General features: G+C 49.0%; 1 protein-coding gene across 1 annotated transcript in view; it reads left to right on the top strand.

Annotated features, from left to right (window-relative positions):
- Positions 1 to 1,279: 1,279 nt before the first annotated feature.
- The window catches only part of pik3c2b (phosphatidylinositol-4-phosphate 3-kinase, catalytic subunit type 2 beta), a 187,432-nt gene continuing 168,421 nt past the window's right edge, over positions 1,280 to 20,290 (top strand). Inside the window, exons 1-2 of the mRNA XM_070859224.1 lie at positions 1,280 to 1,421; positions 17,354 to 18,451. Of these exons, the coding sequence (XP_070715325.1) occupies positions 17,426 to 18,451 (1,026 nt within the window). The 5' untranslated portion in view covers positions 1,280 to 1,421; positions 17,354 to 17,425. The remainder of the gene's footprint in view (positions 1,422 to 17,353; positions 18,452 to 20,290) is intronic.

Genomic DNA, 20,290 nt, shown 5'->3' with positions numbered 1-20,290 from the left:
TCCCCTAGCAGAGGGGTCAACAACCAGGGGGAATAAATTTAAAGTAATTGGTAGGAGGTTTAGAGGGGATTTCAGGGGTAATTTCTTCACCCAGAGGGCAGTGGGAGTCTGGAACTCACTGCCTGAAAGGATGGTTGAGGCAGAAACCCTCACCACATTTAAAAAGTACTTGGATGTGCACTTAAAGAGTCGTAACCTACAGGGCTACGGACCTAGAGCTGGAAAGTGGGATTAGGCTGGATAGCCTCTCGTTGGTCGGCACAGACACGATGGGCTGAAATGGCCTCCTTCCATGCTGTAAATGTCTATAAGTCTATAAAATCAGATTATTTGATCGTTATCACTTGCTGTGTGTGGGAGCTTGCTGTGCGCAAATGGACTGCCGCGTTTCCTACTTTACAACGGTGACTATGCCTCAAAAAGTGCTTCATTGGCTGTAAAGCGCTTTGGGACGTCCTGAGGCAGTGAAAGGCGCTATATAAATGCAAGTAATTTCTTTCGATGCACTGATATTATCTGATATTGGATATTAAAGGAATCAAAGGACATGGGGATTGGGCAGGAAAGTGGAGTTGAGGTAGAAGATCAGCCATGATCTAATTGAATGGTGGAGCAGGCTCGAGGGGCCGAATGGCCCACTCCTGCTCCTAATCCTTATGTTCTTAACTGTGTCTTTCTCTCCACTGCTGAGATTTCCAGCACGTTGTTTTAATTATGTTTCTAATGTACTTATGATATGTGACTGAGAAGAAGCCCATTTTGTTGGATGGATCTGTGTTTGCTCCATTGCCTAAGTGGAGGAAGTGCATCCGGGAGGGCGCTGAGCACCTCGAGTCTCATCGCCGAGAGCGTGCAGAAATCAAACGCAGGCAGCGGAAAGAGCGTGCGGCAAACCTGTCCTACCCACCCCTTACCCTCAACGACTATCTGTTCCACCTGTGACAGAGTCTGTAGCTCTCATTTTGGACTGTTCAGCCACCTAAGGACTCACTTCAGGAGTGGAAGCAAGTCTTCCTCGATTCCGAGGGACTGCCTATGATGGTGATGATGATTTAGGGGAGCGGGAGTTAGAGGACCAATCGCACTCCAAATGAGCGGGCCTTTAACAAGTGTGGAGGATGAACAACCTTGGACAAGCTTGCAATTGTGGCCGCTGCAGCTCCTGAGATTGTCCAGCAGAGGCCAGCTTTCTCTTCAACCTTCTCTCTTGCTGACATTCATCTCCCCACTTTCCGCAAACCGGAAAAGCTTTTTTCTGTGTGTGTGTGTTAATTGTAAAGCTGGAAGAATGGTGAGCGCCAATGACCCAAGAGATGGTTAAATTGTTCCATCCCCGTCGGGGATTTTAAAGGGGCGGAAGAGCAGGAGCTATTTAATGCCCTTGTGTTACATTGAGAGAGAGAGAGAGATAGAATAACAAGGTAAGTTATTCCTGGTTTATTATGGGCGCATTTATTCTGCTGCTGCTGGGAATCAGTGGGGTTTGTGTGATTTTTGCTGGATATTGAGGCTGGGTTACATTGGTGGAGAAAGAGAGTTAAGATTGGGGAGAAAGGAATGTTAATTCTGTGCTGGGAGTTTCCTCGATGTAGCGAGCTAGACGCAGGTGGATACACTGCGGCTCGCACACACATTTGCTTCATTGTGTAGTTGAGAGAGGGGGAGGTGATGCAAATTGCTGTGTCTCTCGGTGTGTGATGGCGAGCTGTAGCTCTGCTGGATGGGACTGGGAGGTCCTGGGGTTTGGACCCTCTGCATTGGGGGAAGTGAGGTGCGGATTTATCCCCCCCCCCCCCCCGAGATCTGTCGATTGGGAAGGGAGGGAGTTGATCTTGTGATGGGGAGAGTCAGTATGTGTATGTGTGTGAGCAGAAAATGAAGGGCTTTGCTCTGATAGCGCGGAGATCCTTGCATCCATTGGTAGTTTCCGTGTCAATTTCAGGCACGGTTGCATCGCTTAGTTCGAGTACAGACGGTGGGGTGGGGGAAAGGGGCTGGTTGCTGAGAATCTAGGTCCAAGGCTTGAACACCAAGATTAAAAATAGGAGAGAAAGTGGAGGTTGATTGGCAAAAGAACCAGAGGGTAGATGAGATTTTTTTTTCATGATCTGGAATGCACTGCCTGAAAGGGTGGTGGAAGCAGATTCAATAGTAACTTTCAAAAGGAAATTGGGGAAATAATTGCCAAGGAAAAAAATGCTGGGCTGTGGGCAAACGAGGGGGAGGGGTGGGGAAGAGACTGGGACTAATTGGATACCCCTGTCAAAGAATTGCCACTGGTACGATGGGCAGAATGACGACCTTCTGTGCTGTATGACTCTGGGATAAAGCAAGAAATTGTAGTCGGGTGATGCCAAGTATTTTTTTTTAAGAAAGCTAAAGATTGTGGAAAGACAAAGGTTTGAGATCCTGGGTAATGATGACATCGAGTCGGAATGTCTCCATTTGAATACGGTGGCATGTAGGAGTCAGGAAGGTCATATCTAGGGTAAGGACAGCACCCTGTTACCTGCCCACGAGGTTGTGCATTTTTGACTTGACGTGCGTGCTTTGTCTCAAAATAACATGCATTTCATAGAATCATAGAAATTTACGGCAGCGAAGGAGGCCATTTATACAGCATCTTGGCATCAATCTTCACGCTGGGTTTTTCCGGTGGGCGGCCCATTCAGTTTCTCGCCCGTGCGCGGATATTTCCATTGTAAAGCCGTTGAGCGGCCTGCACGGGACCTCCAGACCGCTGCACGGCCTCGTAGCTTAATGGGAACGTTGTTCATCACAGTGTCAAAATGTTTGAGTGTGTCACGCAGTGGGGACTGATCTTGACTTTGCGTGCGGGTGTGAGTCAGGCAATAGCAAGTCGGCAGCCCGCTTTACATCTCTGCGGAAGTGCGGCGAATGAGGGTATGGGGCCCAGAAGAGGCGAGGGCCCAGGGGCAGCACGGGCCCAGCCCACACTGTGCGATATGTGCGCGCATTAGGTCCGGGCAGCAGAGCAGGTCTCCAGTCGTCCTGGTTAACCCTTGCTACTGGATAAAGACCTAGCTCTGTCGAGCCGTGTGGTGGCTGATGTGCAATGGTCACCACACGTTAAAAAAAATCCATGCACAGGCATCTTCCACCCCCTCAATTAGAGTTCAGGACTGAAACATCGGGTCCTTCATTGAAACTTCTGTGAACCCTTGTGGAAGCAAGTCATCCTCATTCGGGGGACTACCTATGATGATGACCTATCTCCCCATTTTTATTGCAATGGACTTAAAAGTCGAGAGAGATGTGAAAGGGGGGCTGACGATTCACCCTCGGACGTTTTACATGATCGCACAAAGTCAAACTTGCACCCGGTGACCTTTTGCAATGAAGTGTCTGCTGTTAACTAGGCAAATGTAGCCACCACTCTGTGCCAGTAACGCCTCACAGCCATGAGATGAATAACCAGTTTGTGTGTTTTCTTCAATTTTGCTGGGGTAGGGTGAAGGTGGAATGTGGGCGGGGCCCCGGGAATGGTGTCGGGGGGGGGGGGGGGCCCCGGGAGATTTAACGTTGTCCGAAATATGTCGGGAGGTGTTTAGCCAACAGTCGAGCAGGCCGACCGGGTTTTCTCTTTTAACCACATGTGACTCACCCGGGAGGATAAGACATTTGTTTTTCTGACCCCTTCTGTCATAGTTTCGTAGGCGACGTAATAGCGCAGAGCATCCCAGCTGTCGAGGATGTGAATAACCTTCCGGCGAGGTCCTGTTTATATTTGCTGTTCCAAATTGTTGCCATTGATAGTTTGTGGTGGAATTGCAGGCTGATTGTGAACGGTGTGGAGTCGGTCATTCTGATCAAGCTCGATAATCCCCTATAGATATATTGTGGATTGAGCCACTTGTAATATCCTTGTGTATGTGTGTGCAGGAGGGAAGAGAGATGGGGGATGACCTGCAGATAATCTATAATGTGCTGTAAGGTGAGGCAGCTGATCAATATCATTCTCGAGGATAATCACAGACCTCTGTAGGTGATCCTTGTGCTTAGCAAATCTAATTCCTCAATGGCTTAGCTGGTTAAGTCAGTGAGCAGCTGGAAGGTCCCAGGTTTGATCCCTGAATCAGATGATTCCGTTGTGGAGGCAGCAGAGGTGCTGAAGTGTGTCTCCGTCCGAAGACTTGGCCAAAGGAGGAACAAAATTACATCCAAGGATTTCTTTCCCTCCCCGATCGCTGTTAAACATTGTCTGCTGGAAGGTATGTGCATTGGGTGTGGGCAGAATTGAGCTTGTCTTTTATGCCCTTCTGAATGAAGAGCCTACCAACACCCTACTGTCTAGGCTTGGCCTGTTAGACGTGCTGGTGGAACCAGAACCGAGCAAGACTCTACCTCCTTCAGGAGAGATGGTGGGGAGAAAAATAATGTTTCTCTATGATGATAGCATGTAGGTTACTGTAGACTCCCAAAGCAAGCGCTCTACTCGGAACTCTTCACGGCAAACGAGCCAAAGGTGGGCAGAGAAAACGTTACAAGGACACCCTCAAAGCATCCCTGATAAAGTGCAACATCTCCACTGACACCTGGGAGTCCCTGGCCAAAGATCGCCCTAAGTGGAGGAAGTGCATCCGGGAGGGCGCTGAGCACCTCGAGTCTCGTTGCCGAGAGCGTGCAGAAATCAAGCGCAGTCAGCGGAAGGAGCGTGCGGCAAACCTGTCCCACCCTCCCTTACCCTCAACGACTATCTGCCCCACCTGTGACGGGGACTGTGGTTCTCGTATTGGACTGTTCAGCCACCTAAGGACTCATATTTTTAGAGTGGAAGCAAGTCTTCCTCGATTCCGAGGGACTGCCTATGATGATGATACTGACCTTAAACGTTACATTTTAACATCTGCACACGAGGTGATAAACCACAAACTGCAAGGCGGACCAGACCGTTCGCAACCTTGGTGTCATGTTTGCCCCCGAGCTGAGCTGCTGAATACATATTCATGTCATCTCCAAGACTGCCCAGTCCCACCTCTAACATCGCCTCTGCTTCAGCTCATCTAGCTGCTGGAACCCCTATCCCATGCTTTGGTTGCCTCTAGACTTAACTATTTCAACACTCTCCTGGCCGGCCTCCCATCTTCCACCCTCCATAAACTTGAGCTCCTCCAAAACTCTGCTCCCCGTGTCCTAACTCGCACCAAGTCCCATTCACCAATCGCCCCATGTGCTCGCTGGCAACGCCTCCATTTAAAAAAAAAAAATGTTATCCTTGTTTTCAAATCCCTCTCTATCTCTGTAACCTCCTCCAGCCCTACAACCCTCCCAAATCTCTGCACTCCTCCAATTCTGGCCTCTTGCACATCCCCTATTTTAGTTGCTCCATGATTGGCAGTCGTGCCCTCATCTGCCTGGGCCATAAGCTCTGGAACTCCCTCCACCTGTCCTCCTCGCTCTCCTCCTTTAAGACGCTCCTTAAAACCTACCTCTTTGACCAAGCTTTTGATTACCTGTCCTAATATCTCCTTGTGTGGCTCGGTGTCCAATTTTGTTTTACAATACACCTGCGAAGCGCCTTGGGATGTTTTGCTACATTAAAGGCGCTACATAAATGCAAGTTGTTTAAGATAATCTTGAATTTTCCCTCCTGTGTTTGTCTCTCGGCCAAAAAGTCCACACCTTAGCCCTCAAGCTCCGCCCTCAATCTCCTTCCGCTTCCTGGATGGTTGCTCACGCTCAGCCTGAGAGGGGCGGAGCCTCAGGCTCTTGCTCGACTGGTTCTTTGTCTTCAGATCCCTCCATGTCCTCGCCTGTCCCTATTGGCAGCAATCTCATTCAGCCTTTCTGCCCTGTCCACACTGTTCACCCCACCAACTCTGGCCACTCTCTCCTCCCTCCACTTTACCATCAGTGGCAGACCCTTCAGTCACCTTGCTCCCACTCTCTGAAATCCCCTTGCTAAACCAAGCCCTCCACCTTGCTATGTCCAACCCCAGCATCAAACCCCCCCCCCCCCCCCCCAAGCTTAAAATGTACCCCCTCCACTTGCCTACCCAAACTAATCTCCTGGTTCCTGCTTGCATCTGACCCCCCAGTTGCGAAGTATCTCGGGATGTTCTGCTGTTTTTGAGGTTGTATATAAATGCAAGGCCTTGAGGGCGCTAACTCGAGCTTGGAAGATGATTCCATGGGCACCAATTGCTCCGTGCACCTGGATAGTACATGTGGATTGCGGGTTCAAGTCCCACTCCAGGAACTTGAGCATATAAATCCAGGCTGACACTCTAGTGCAGTGTTGAGAGAGCGCTGCACTGTCGGAGGTGCCGTCCTTCGGATAAGATGTTAAACCGAGACCCTGTCCGCCCTCTCAGTTAGACGTAAAAGATCCCACGGCACTGTTTCGAAGAAGAGCAGGGGAGTTATCCCCGGTGTCCCGGCCAATGTAACAAACAGATTATCTGCTCATTATCACATTGCTGTTTCTGGGAGCTTGCTGTGCGCAAGTTGGCTGCCGCGTTTCCCACATTACAACAGTGACTACACTCCAAAAATACTTCATTGGCTGTAAAATCCTTTGAGATGTCCGGTGAAAGGCGTTATATAAATCCAAGCCTTTCTTTTACGTGATAGCAAAATATTCAACCATGGTTTACATCACAATCAAGCCCAGTCCTATCCCCGCCCAGTCCTGTCCTCACCCAGTGTCTCCACATAGGTTCACATTCCAGTTGGGATCAGAAGCAGCATTCATAGAATCAGAGAGCACCGGAGGAGGCCATTCGACCCATCGTGCCTGTGCCGGTTCTTTTGAAAAAGCGATCCGATTAGTCTCACCACCCCCCCTGCTCTTTTCCCCTAGGCCTGCGCTTTTTTTTCCCTTTCAAGCATTTATCCAATTCCCTTTTGAAAGTTATTATTGAATCATCTTCCACCGCCCTTTCAGGTAGCGTGTTCAGCATTTTCAGCACAGTCTAGCCGAGTGACCCGGTTCTGTGCTGTAAATTCGATGTAATTTCAGATCATAATAACCCTGGATTCATACAAGAAACTTCTCATTTATCCCTGCCTTTCTTTTGCCAATTATCTTGTATGTTTCCTCTGGTTACTGACCCTCCTGCTAGTGAAAACCGTTTCTCCTTCTCTACTCTATCAAAACCCCTCATTAATTTTGAACACCTCCTATTGACTCGCTCCTTGACCTTCTCTGCTCCAAGGAGAACAATCCCAGCTTCTCTTGTATCTCTGCAATGGCTGTGTTTTTTTTTCTTCCTATCTGGCCCAGGACACTGAAGCAAGCTTTTTCTCCCTGTGGAGAGCAAATCTTCCCCAGAGGGTGGATGTCTTTGCACATTTCAGTTCGTAGAATGATACAGCACAGAAGGAGGCCATTCGGCCCTTCTCGTGTGTGTGTGCAGTTACCCAGTTTCAAAGTGGCATTGGCAGGACCAGATTACACAACTACTTTTGTCTCCGAGATGGTGCAGTGAGACTCCAGGGAGGTACCAGAGAGGAATGTTCTTCCTCTAGATATAGAGTATGCCAGCTTCAAAGCACACATGATTGCATGCCTAACTCCTCCCTTCCCTTCTTTACTCAACAGCAGCTTGTAAATTCATGCACCTGACTGTCTGTGTGATTAAAATATAAATAAACAAAATTATTCAAATGGTGATGGTCATGTGTGTGTGTGTGTGTGCGTGTATTATCCTTGACTCTGGGCCCCACTGGATACAATACAACACTGTGTGAGAACAACAACAACAACTTGTATTTATATAGCACCTTTTAACGCAGTGAAATGTCCCAAGGCGCTTCACAGGAGTGTTATGCGATTAAAAATTTGACACCGAGCTGCATAAGTAGAAGTTAGGGCAGATGGCCAAAAGCTTGGTCAAAGAGGTATGTTTTAAGGAGGAAAGAGAAGCGGAGAGATTTAGGGAGGGAGTTCCAGAGCTTGGGGCTTGGGCAACATATGGCACGGCCATCGATGGTTGAGCGATTATAATCAGAGAAGCTCAAGAGGGCTGAATTAGAGGAGCGCAGACATCTCGGGGGGTGGGGGTGGGGGGGCTGGTTGCGGGGCTGGAAGAGATTACAGAGAAAGGGAGGGGTGAGGCTGTGAAGGGATTTGAAAATAAAGCTAAGAGTTAAAATCGAGTTGTTGCTTAACCGGAAGCCAATGTAGGTCAGCGAGCACAGGGGTGACAGATGAGCGGGACTTGATGCGAGTTAGGACACGGGCAGCTGAGTTTTGCCTCCTGAGCCAGAAGATTATGGGTTAAAATCCCACTACCGGAGACTGGATCACAAAATCTAGGCTCACGCTCCAGTGAACTGAAGGAATGCACCACTGTCTGACGTGCCATCTTTTGGATAAAATGTTAAACCAAGGCTCCAGCCTCAGGCAGAGGTAAAAGATCCCAGAATAGCAGATAGGTAGAGCAGATCCCCATCAAAATAATTGTGCTGTATTGATTAACTGAGGATCTGGAGGAATTTCTGGTTTAAATAAAATGGGAATTAAGATTTTAGGGGTAACTACAGACCTTGAAGATCGAATACTTTATGGAACACGGTGGTTCCTGTGTTGTTGGGACTACAGAGATTTCAACAACAAACTCTGTTAATTTGGGTCCTGTGGAACTTTGTGCTCTCTCTCCCATTCTCTTCATATTTCATTGATGATCTTGACGCCTGGCCCTTTTGCTGATGACACCACCCTATTTTCATCAACTTTCTTCATTGTATACCCTCAGTACAAAAAACCCCTCCATTTCTCTTGCACTGCAAAGGATTGAATCACTCAATTTTGATCTCCATGTTCTTCGATGGAGCAATGAAAGACTTATTTCTAATCAATTCTTCAAAGACTGATTCACGTGTCTCAAATCTAATCAGTAACAGTACCTCTTGTCCTCGGCTAGAACCTTCCTTCCTCCTTCTACATCTGTTGGCTTTCTTGGCCTCACTATCTCCACTGATCTCAAATGGAACACTGCATTGCTAATGATGGCTGGTTACCTCCTCCATGCAAGACATATCTTTTTTTTTAGTGTCCGCTGTGGCTCAGTGGGTAGCACACTCTTCTCTGGGTCAGAAGGTTGTGGGTTCAAGTCCCACTCCAGTAACTTGAGCACATAAATCAAGGCTGACACTCCCAGGGCAGTGTTGAGGGAGTGCCACACTGTCAGAGGGTGCTGTCTTTCGGATGAGATGTTAAACCGAGGCCCCGTCTGCCCTCGCAGGTGGACATAAAAGATCTTATGGTGCTATTTCGAAGAAGAGCAGGGGAATTATTTCCGGTGTCCTGGGGCCAATATTTATCCCTCAATCAACATAACAAAAATAGATTATCGGGTCCTTGTCACATTGCTGTTTGTGGGAGCTTGCTGTGCACAAATTGGCTGCCGCATTTCTTGCTCTACAACAGTGCACTTCATAAAAGTATTTAATTGGCTGTGAAGCGTTTTGGGATGTCTGGTTGTCATGAAAGGCGCGATAGAAATGCAATCCTTTTCCCTTCTCTTCCCCCTTTCCCTTTCACCATCGCCACCCTCCTCATCTCTTCCCTTTTTCTGCTGCAGACTTTTTTTTGTGTCTCTATTTTGCACCTATGGTTATTTCTGAGCTCCTATGATGCCAGCCTACATGCCCTCCCTCCTTGCTGGGTTGAATCATCACATCCTACACTCATTCAGTCTTCCCCAGGACCTTTCTCCTACAACTACAAACTTTTAAATCCCAAATTTTCCAGCAGCAAATTGCTGTTCCTTAGTTTACCCAGGGTTAGAATTTGTTTCTGCGTGATCATTAATGAAATGGTTAATGCCTCAAATTTCTCTCTGCTATTTTTACAGTTTTTTTCTCTTGGGAGTTGATCTCATTAAACCATATAAGATACTGAAGGGGCTCGACAAGATGCAGAGAGAATGTTTCCACTCGTGGGGGAATCTAGAACTAGGGGGCATAGTTTCAGAATAAGGGGTTGCCCATTTAGAATTGAGATGAGGAGGAATTTCTTCTCTGAGGGTTGTAAATCTGTGGAATTCTCTGCCCCAGTGAGCTGTGGCAACTGGGTCATTGAATATATTTAAGGTGGAGATAGACAGATTTTTGAGCGACAAGGCAGTCAAGGGTTATGGGAGCGGGCAGGGAAGTGGAGCTCAGCTCATGATCAGATCAATCATGATCTTCTTGAATGGTGGAGCAGGCTCGAGGGGCCAAATAGCCTATTCCTGCTCCTATTTCTTGTATTCTTAACTGGGCAGTCATCTACCTTCCTCGAGTGATTAGAATGGGGAGAGTCCTTAAACTTGTGAATTATACGTTGTGCTCAAGACCAGAAAGACATGCATTTATACATACATACATATACAATCGGCCACTGTCGGTGTTTCCAGGGCAGTGTCTGTGTTTGTGGATGAAAGATAGCGGGGCTGCTGGTTCCTCTGCTCAGCATTACTTCTGGTTCTGTCGAGAGGCTGCTGCTGTGAGCAATTAAACGTTGCTGCACATCACGAGATTAGGAATTTGTAAAGTCCTGTCCCCTCAGTACAGATTCACACGAGGCATGTAGTGAAGTCAAGGTCACTCTGGACCTGCACCTTTATTTCACAGCTCTGGAATGCTGCACTTGCCTGAGACCTGTCCTTATATACCTGTCTCTTGCAAGTGCACCCCTGGTGGTAAGGTGTGCTAGTAGTTACAGGTCATATCTTATTAGTCATGTATAGCATGTGAGGATACAGAATTCTTGCCCACAGCACCCAGTGACGATCGGTCACTGAGACGGGCAGCAATGGGGACTCGGACCCGAGGGCAGAGCTGAGAGGATTACTCAGGCGTCATGCCGAGAAAGAAAATGAGCTGCAATAAGAGGTGGGGTTGAGGGGTGGAGGGGTGGAGGGGGGGAAAGAGAGGAAAATGGCAGCATGAATATGGGGAGGGGAGGAAAGGGAATGAGTGTTAGTTTGAATTGTGCGGTGGGAGGGGTGGGTGTGGGGAGAGAAGGAAGAGAATGACGGCCTCAATTGTTAGGAGGGAAAGTGAATGGCAGCATGAACTGAGTCAAGGGGATGAAGAGTGCAGGGTTAAAGAAAGACTTGCATTTATATAGCACCTTTCAGGACATCCCAAAGCGCTTTACAGCCAATGAAATACTTTTTTTTTTACAGCGCAGTCAGTATTGTAATGTAAGAAACGCAGCAGCCAATTTGTGCACAGCAAGCTCTCACAAACAGCAATGCGATAATGACCAGATAATCTGTTTTTGTTATGTTGATTGAGGGATAAATATTGGTCAGGACACCGGGGATAACTCCCCCTGCTGTTCTTTGAAATAGTGCCATGGGATCTTTTACGTCCACCTGAGAGAGCAGACGGGGCCTCGGTTTAACATCTCATCTGAAAGGCGGCACATCTGACAGTGCGGCACCCCCTCAGCACTGCACTGGAGTGTCAGCCTAGCTTTTAGTGCTCAAGTCTCCTGGGACTTGAAGCCACAAACCTTCTGACTCTGAGGCAAGAGTGCTACCCACTGACACTTCTGAATGATGTGGAGGGATAAAAGAGCTAGCACTGACTGGAGTGTTTGCAGGGGCAGCTTAGATGCGAAGGACATGAAAGAAGAACAAAATAAAAACTTGCATTTATATAGTGCCTTTCACGAACACCTATCATCTCAAAATGCTTTACAGCCAAAGAGATACTTTTTGAAGTGTAGTCGGGATAAACGGATCCCTTTCAGAATGGCAGGCAGTGACTAGTAGGGGTGCCGCAGGGCTCAGTGCTGGGACCCCAGCTATTTACAATATACATCAATGATTTAGACGAAGGAATTAATTGAGTGTAATATCTCCAAGTTTGCGGATGACACTAAGCTGGGTGGCGGTGTGAACTGTGAGGAGGACGCTAAGAGGCTGCAGGGTGATTTGAACAGGTTGGGTGAGTGGGCAAATGCATGGCAGACGCAGTATAGTGTGGATAAATGTGAGGTTATTCACTTTGGTGCCAAAAACACGAAGGCAGAATATTATCTGAATGGCGGCAGATTCGGAAAAGGCGATGTGCAATGAGACCTGGGTGTCATGATACATCAGTCATTGAAAGTTGGCATGCAAGTACAGCAGGCGGTGAAGAAGGCAAATGTTGGCCTACATGGCTAGGGGATTTGAGTATAGGTCAGGGAGGTCTTACTGCAGTTATACAGGGCCTTGGTGAGGCCTCAACCAGAATATTGTGTACAGTTTTGATCTCCTAATCTGAGGAAGGATGTTCTTGCTATTGAGGGAGTGCAGCGAAGGTTCATCAGTCTGGCTCCAGTGATGGCTGGACTGATGTATGAGGAGAGACTGGATTGACTGGGCCTGTAATCACTGGGGTTTAGAAGGATTAGAGGGGATTTCATAGAAACATATAAAATTCTGACGGGATTGGACAGGTTAGACGCAGGAAGAATGTTCCCGATGTTGGGGAAGTCCAGAACCAGGGGTCACAGTCTAAGGATAAGAAGTAAGCCATTTAGGACTGAGATGAGGAGAAACTTCTTCACTCCAAGAGTTATTAACCTGTGGAATTCTCTACCACAGAAACTTGTTGATGCCAGTTCATTGGATATATTCAAGAGGGAGTTAGACATGGCCCTTGCAGCTAAAGGGATCAAGGGGTATGGAGAGAAAGCAGGAAATGGGTACTGAGGTGAATGATCAGCCATGATCTTATTGAATGGTGTTGCAGGCTCGAAGAGCCGAATAACCTACTCCTGCACCTATTTTCTATGTTTCTATGTCACTGTTGTAGGAAAAAAGCCAGTTTGAACTGCAGTGGGGGAGGGAAGGGAAATTAGACTAGGCTTAACTAGGGGGAAGATAACAATTCCTTGTTTATTACTTTCAGAAGGCCTTTGATCAGGTGTCATATAAGAGACTCGTGGGGTCAGGTAGTAGATTGGATTGAAAGATGGCTATAAAACAGAGGAGATGAGGTAAGTTAAGTCTCTCAGACTGGCAGACAGTAGGGAGTGATGTCCTGCAGCGATCCATTCTGGGACCACTGTCGTTCACCATAAACATAAATGATTTGGACTCAGCAGATATAGTGTTGAAATTCGCATGTGATACCAAATCGGTGGGCATAGCTAATAATACAGCGTACTGCAGCAAAACATAGCGAGACATAAACAGGTTTGCAGAGGGGAAGGATAAAGGAGGTAGCTTTTGGGGAAGGGATGGTCTGTTGGAAACATAATGTCACTTATTTATTTCCTTTTTAACTGAAAAATCTATCAATTGTTTGTGAAGTGTGGGTGTTCAAGATGGTTCATTCTGGTTACTTTTAAAGTAAAAAGTTGTTTATATATACACCGTTAGATAACATGCCTAGGCCCCCGACTCCTAAGAATATGCCTACTTTCATTTTTAATTCATTCATGGGGATGTGGGTGTCGCTGGCAAGGCCGCCATTTATTGCCCATCCCTAATTGCCCTCGAAGGTGGTGGTAAGCCGCCTCCTTGAACGGTAAGAGAAATATCGATGAGATGGGGTATTTTAGCCCAGCATAGTTCATCCATTCAGATTTGATAGCGGTCTTAAAAATCATAAAGGGTTTTGTTCGAATAATTAAGGAGAAACTGCGGCAGGAGGGTTGGTAAAGAAAGAAAGGCTTGCATTTATATAGCACCTTTCATGACCACCGGTCATCTCTGGGCGCTTTACAGCCAATGAAGTGCTTTTGGAGTGCAGTCACTGTTGTAATGTGGGAAACGCGGCAGCCATTTTACGCACAGCAAGCTCCCACAAACAGCAATGTGATAATGACCAGATAATCTGTTTTTGTTATGTTGGTTGGGGGATGGATATTAGCCAGGACACCAGGGATAGCTCTCCTGCTCTTCTTCCTCGAGATGGTGCCATGGGATCTTTTGCGTCCACCTCGGAGGGCAGACGGGGCCTCGGTTTGAAGTCTCATCCAGAGGACAGCACCTGCGACAGTGCAGCACTCCCTCAGCACTGCACTGGAGTGTCGGCCCGGATATGTATGTTCAGGACCAGGGAGTGGGATTGGAACCCACGACCTTCTGACTCCGGGACGAGTGTGCTACCCTCTGAGCCACAGCTGACACTTGCCCAAGGTATCCAGAGAACATCGGTTTAGGGCGATTGGCAAAGGAACCAGAGGTGACATGAGGATCTGGAATGCATTGCCTGAAAGGGCGGTGGAAGCAGATTCAAACAGTAACATTCAAAAGAGAATTAGATTTTTTTTTAAAGTGAAGGGTAAATATTTACGGGGCTTTGGGAAAAGAGCAGGGGAGTGGAATTAATTGGATAGCTCGACCAAAGAGCCGGCACAGGCACGATGGGCTGAATGGCCTCCTTCTGTGCTGTATCGTTCTGTGATTCTATGATCTGCTGTAGTCTGTGTTGAAGGTATACCCATAGTGCTGTCAGGGAGGGAGTTCCAGGATTTGCTGCAGCAAGTTAATATTGATCTCTTTGTCCTTTCAGCTGCCCTCTGGCCCCTCTCAGTGAGATTCTCAAACTGGCTGATTCTTTGGTTTGCAGTAGTGAGCCCATCCTCACTCGGGATCGGACTGCATTGAGATGGCTTAAAGTCATTGTGCCGCAGACTCCTACAGCCAACAAACACTTTCATCAAGTCTGGGTGGCGTTTGAACCCAGGCTAGTGTCTGTCCACCACTGTCGCCCTGTTGCCCCTGACTGAACACCGTCAATGCAGTTTGACCTCTACAGACATGAGCTTTCGGACTGCTGTGTGTCTTGTGTGTTCAGTCGATTGTCTGCGCGAACCTCTCTTTCCCGAGGAGAAGGACAGGACTGTTTACGCCTAGCCATCAAGAGCTGGGCCCCCATTCACTAGGCCAGAAGTTCAGCTAGTTTCCTGTTCAAAGACTCCTTCCCATCACTAGAATGAGCACTTTAATGAAGAATGGGGGGGGGGGGGAAATATTATCACTGTTTTAAAGACTTCCTTGGCCCTCTAGCAAGAAGATGTATTTGGGAGATATGTTTCAACTGCTAACATTTCCCTTCTGTAATGTATGCACCTGTGAGTATGCTCACAGGTTTGTACCAGCTGTTGAAAACGCCGGAACCTCCCTCGGGAGCCGGCGCCTCACAACTTGAGCCGCCTCGGGGAAATCCCCTCCGTGCCTTTCAGTTCCGCGCGGAGGGGTTTCCTGTACGGGCTGCTCCTGCACACTCTCCACCTTGCCATCCTCGTCTGCCGTCCGGACATGCCATGGCGTACCATCTTGCTGTCCGGAGGAGGCGGGGGTCCCCGATGGAGTGCACTCGACTCGGGAGTCCTCCCATTATTTATCGGGGACTTGGCCTGGAGGGTGGTGCACGGAGCAGTCCCGTGCAACAAATTTTTAAGTCGGTTCACGGGCTCCCAGGCCGCCTGCAATTTCTGCGGTCTGGAAGAGTCCGTGTTCCACGTTTTTATGGTGTGTGCGAAGTTGCAGTCCCTGTTCCATTATTCCTCAATTTCTGGTTGCACTTCAGTCCCACACTCCTGATCTTTGGGCACCCTGTGCGGAGGGGAGCGGGTAGGTCCGAGGGCCTCCTCGTAGGACTGCTCCTGGGCACGGCCAAGGGTGCCATCAGCCGGTCCAGGCAGCGGGCGGTCGAGGGGGTCATTCAGCCTGACTGCCTGCCTCTCTTCCGCGCGTACATCCAGACCAGGGTGTTCCTGGAGATGGAGCACGCAGTGTCCACCGGTACGCTCGCGGCCTTCCGCGAGAGGTGGGCGCCGGAGGGACTGGAGTGCATCGTTACCCCGGCAAACAAATTTTAATTAGATTTAATTAAAATTTAATTTGTTTTAATTGCTGGATTTTTTAGCGTCCCCCTCCCCTTTTATAGGGGCACTTGTAAAATATATGGTTTTAATGCCCCCAAAAAATCACAAAAAACCCCCACAAAAAAACAAAAAAAACATTTATAAAAAAAAAAGGAGCAGTTAAGTGTCTGGAGTGTCCCCCAGATCGGGGGGCACTTGATCTAACGTTTATTTTGTTCCCCCCCACAAGAGTTGTACAGCTGTTGAATGGCGCCTGAGGAGCTAGCACAGCGCCAGTGCTGGGCCAACGTCCGCCGCGCGGCCGATGCCATCGAGTCGCTAAAAACAGCTCTGGGCCCTGACTCCGTTAGGTGTGTCGAGGAGGCTCAAGCACGTGGGGAGATCCCGTCCGCACTGACCCCCGTCCGGACGGAATTCCTCATCGGCGCCAAGCCCCGAAACCTCCCTCGGGAGCCGGCGTCTCACGACTTGAGCCTCCTCCGGGAAATCCCCCTCCGTGCCTTTCAGTTCTGCGCGGAGGGGTTTCCTGTACGGGCTGCTCCTGCACACTCTCAACCTTGCCATCCTCGTCTGCCGTCCGGACACGCCATGGCGCACCATCTTGCCGTCCGGAGGAGGCGGGGGTCCGCAATGGAATGCACTCTACGCGGGAGTCCTCCCTTTATTTATTGTGGACTTGGCCTGGAGGGTGTTGCACGGAGCAGTCCCGTGCAATCGTTTTTAATTCGGTTCACGGACTCCCAGGCCGCCTGTAATTTCTGCGGTCGAGTCGAATGTGTGAGGTTGCAGGATCTCTTTCAATATTTGAAGGGGCTGCTCCTCAAATTCTGGCTACACTTCAGTCCCACCCTCCTGATCTTTGGGCACCCTGTGCGGAGGGGAGCGGGCAGGTCGGTCGGTCGACCTCCTCGTAGGACTGCTCCTGGGCACGGCCAAGGGGGCCATCAGCCGGTCCAGGCAGCGGGCGGTCGAGGGGGTCGTTCAGCCCGACTGCCTGCCTCTCTTCCGCAGGTACATCCGAGCTGGGTGTCCCTGGAGATGGAGCACGCGGTGTCCACCGGTACGCTCGCGGCCTTCCGCAAGAGGTGGGCGCCGGAGGGACTGGAGTGCATTATCACCCCCGGGAACAGAATTTTAATTTGATTGACACAGTTCCCAGTTAATTTCTAAACTTATGGGTTCTAGTGCCCTTGCCAAAAGGGGACACTTGATTTAAGTTTAGTTTTAAAATAATTGTAGAGCTTTTGAGTTGGGAGTGGCTTAGGCGGTCACGTGATGCTCATAAGACTCAATAAAACCCCAGCCAGTTGGGTTCGAGGGATCCACGATGAGGCAGGTGATTGTGAGACTGGTGGATGAACTGGTAATGTGTAGTGTGATTGTTAAACCTTTGCTAATAAACCAACTAGTTCTGAATAGCAACAACGTGTTGCTATGAATTCTTAAGCAAATACATGATGCCCTCCTCTGCCCCCTCCCCAATTGCACAACCGATATGGCAAAAGTTCCACAGCTTGGAAAGACACTGATTTAAAGCCTCTTGTTTTTTTTTAATTATATATGTAGGTGGAATCCAGTATGACGACTTTCTTGGGGAACCAATTCCAGAAATAAGGCTCGCCCATACCAGCCGTGAGGATGTCGCGACCTACGGGCAGCAAGGAACACTGGAAGCCCTGGGAGATTTCCGGGATCAGCCGGCAGGAGCTGGCCCTGGCGGAGGCCCTCCAGATGGAGTACGACGCCCTCTCACGGCTGCGGCAGAGTGGCACGTCGACGAGGGACGATGGCAAGCCCAAGCACATCAGCAGCCTGCAGCTGATTTCCTTTGAGGAGCCTCTGCTGGACTACGGCCAGCTGAGGAACGACCGCAACGCCATCAAAGGGTCCCAGGGGCTGTCGGGGTCCGACCCGGGTCTGAATTACAGCAAGGGCCCCTCGCTGTCGAGTCGAGGCATCGCGTGCTCCTCTTCTACCTCGGCTCCCGGGCCTCCGGACCACCAGTGCCAATTGGACCGCGAGTACTACCCGCTGTGGAACGACGCCGGCACAGCCACAACTGCCACCACCACCACGAACTCCTCCATCAGTGGGTCCACACAGCCACCGATCCGCACAGGGCAGCTCGCCAGCGATGGGTCATCTTGCCAACAAGGAGACTACTCCATCATTGACTATGCTCCGCCAGTCCCACCACGAGTCCCTCTGGGCCCCAGTCGGAATGCCACATTGACAGACCATTGGTCCAAGGGGCTACCCAGCGATAGCATCGAGAAATTGACTATACCCAACGACATCAACCTCTTCTCTCCCAGCAACGATGATTCCAACGGCAAAATTGTAGAACCCGCAAACATTTACTCCGGCCAAAAGATTTCGGACGAAGAGTTTGAGCTGATCGACTACGACGACTTGAACGATGCCATAACAAAGCTGAACTTAATGTCCACCTACGGGGAAAATACAAAGCTGATCAGAGTCGGGAGCATTGGCCCTAACTCCATCTGCAAGGGAAAAGACAGGAAGGGGGAGACCTCTGGGAAACCAGTCAGCAGGAGCAAGACTCTCCCACCTCAGGTGCCACCACGCACCTACATGTCCAGATACGGGAACCAGAACAACGCTGTCTACCAGGCCAAGAATCCAAGGGTCTCCATTGATCCGGTGAGATCCAAGTTTGTGGGGGGAAAAAAATGTCTTATTGGTTGCAAGTGAAGAAAATTACATTGTAACAGTTGTAAAAATGTTTAGATTCAGTGTTCTACTACTTAGAATCATAGAAATTTACAGCTCGGCCCATCGTGTCTGCACCGGCTGACCAAGAGCTATCCAGCCTAATCCCACTTTCCAGCTCTTGGTCCGTAGCCCTGTAGGTTACGGCACTTTAGGTGCACATCCAAGTATTTTAAAATGTGATTAGGGTTTCTGCCTTTACCACTGTTGCAGGCAGTGAGTTCCAGACCCCCCACTGCCCTCTGGGTGAAGAAATTTCCTTTCATATCTCCTCCTATACATCCCCCCCCAATTACTTTAAATCTATGTCCCCTGGTTGTTGACCCCTCTGCCAAGGGAAACCGGTCCTTCCTATCCACTCTATCCAGGCCCCTCATAATTTTATACACCTCAATCAGCTCTCCCCTCAGCCTCCCCTGTTCCAGCATCTCCAATCATTCCTCATAGCCAAAATTGTCCAGTCCAGGCAACATTCTTGTAAATCTCCTCTGCACCCTTTCCAGTGCAAACACATCTTTCCTGTAATGTGGTGACCACAACTGCACACAGTACTCCAGCTGTGGCCTAACCAGTGTTTTATACAGTTCAAGCATAACCTCCTTGCTCTTGTATTCTATGCCTCAACTAATAAAGACACTGCCTTAAACGATGGTAGATTCAGCAATTACTTTCATAAGAACATAAAAATTAGGAGCGGGAGCAGGCCCTATGGCTCCTCGAGCCTGCTCCACCGTTTAATAAGATCATGGTCGATCATCAACTTCAACTCCACTTTCTCGCCCAATCTCCCTATCGCTCGATTCCCCTCGACTCTAAAACTCTCTCGGTTTCTCAAATATATGCAAAGATCAGCAATTAGAACATAAGAAATAGGAGCAGGAGTAGGCCCTACAGCCTGCAGGAGTAGGCCCCATGGGCCTTGGATAATTACTTGGAAGGGGAAAAAAATGACCAGGCTATGGGGAAAGACCTGGGGAGCGGGACTAATCGCATAGCTCCACCAAAGAGCCGGCACGGGCACGATGGACCGAATGGCATCCTGTGTTATATCATTCAATGAAGTTGGTATGACCTTTTACCAGACCAAATTCAGCTTGCTTTCCTTCTCTTCCCACCCACCCACCCATTGGTTCTTCTGTAATTCTCGGACTCTTTCCCCTTATTCCCCATTTGGCCGCCCTTGGAAACAATCTTTCGCTATTTATTCACCGCAAAGTTCCCCGGTTTCACATGCCCCCTTTACTGGCTGCTGCTCTCTCGGGGCCCCTCCCACTCACCAAATTTCTGCTGCTGCTCCCGGCTCTGCAGGAAATATTGGGCCCCGGTCTCCCTCTCTCCTTTCTCCCCTCTCCTCACCCGTACCCTCACCCCCACTTCCAACTCGGCCACACACACCCCACAATTCTCTCTCCCTCTCACCACCACCCAAACCCTCAACTCTTTTTGTTTGAGTCTGTGTAGGAGCCGTCAGGTTCTCATTTCCAGTTGTAATCTATTTGCTTCATGGGTTCTTTGCTTAAGAATTCATAGCAACGCATGGCTATTAAAAACCAGTTGGTTTATTTTACAAAGGTTTAACAATCGCACCGCATATTTTCATCCACTAGGCTCACAATTGCATACCTCATCATGGATGACCGAGACCCAACTGACTGGGGTTTTATTGAGTCTTGTGAACACCATGTGACTGGCTGAGCCACTCACAACTCAACAGCTCTACATCTAATTTAGATAGAACTTCAAATCAAGTACCCCCTTTTAGTAAGGGCA

Source organism: Pristiophorus japonicus, chromosome 17 (genome assembly GCF_044704955.1).
Source record: "Pristiophorus japonicus isolate sPriJap1 chromosome 17, sPriJap1.hap1, whole genome shotgun sequence".
NCBI classification, from domain to species: Eukaryota; Metazoa; Chordata; class Chondrichthyes; family Pristiophoridae; genus Pristiophorus; species Pristiophorus japonicus.
Note: the sequence above shows the minus strand (reverse complement) of the source record. Positions and strands in the feature narration are given on the sequence as shown.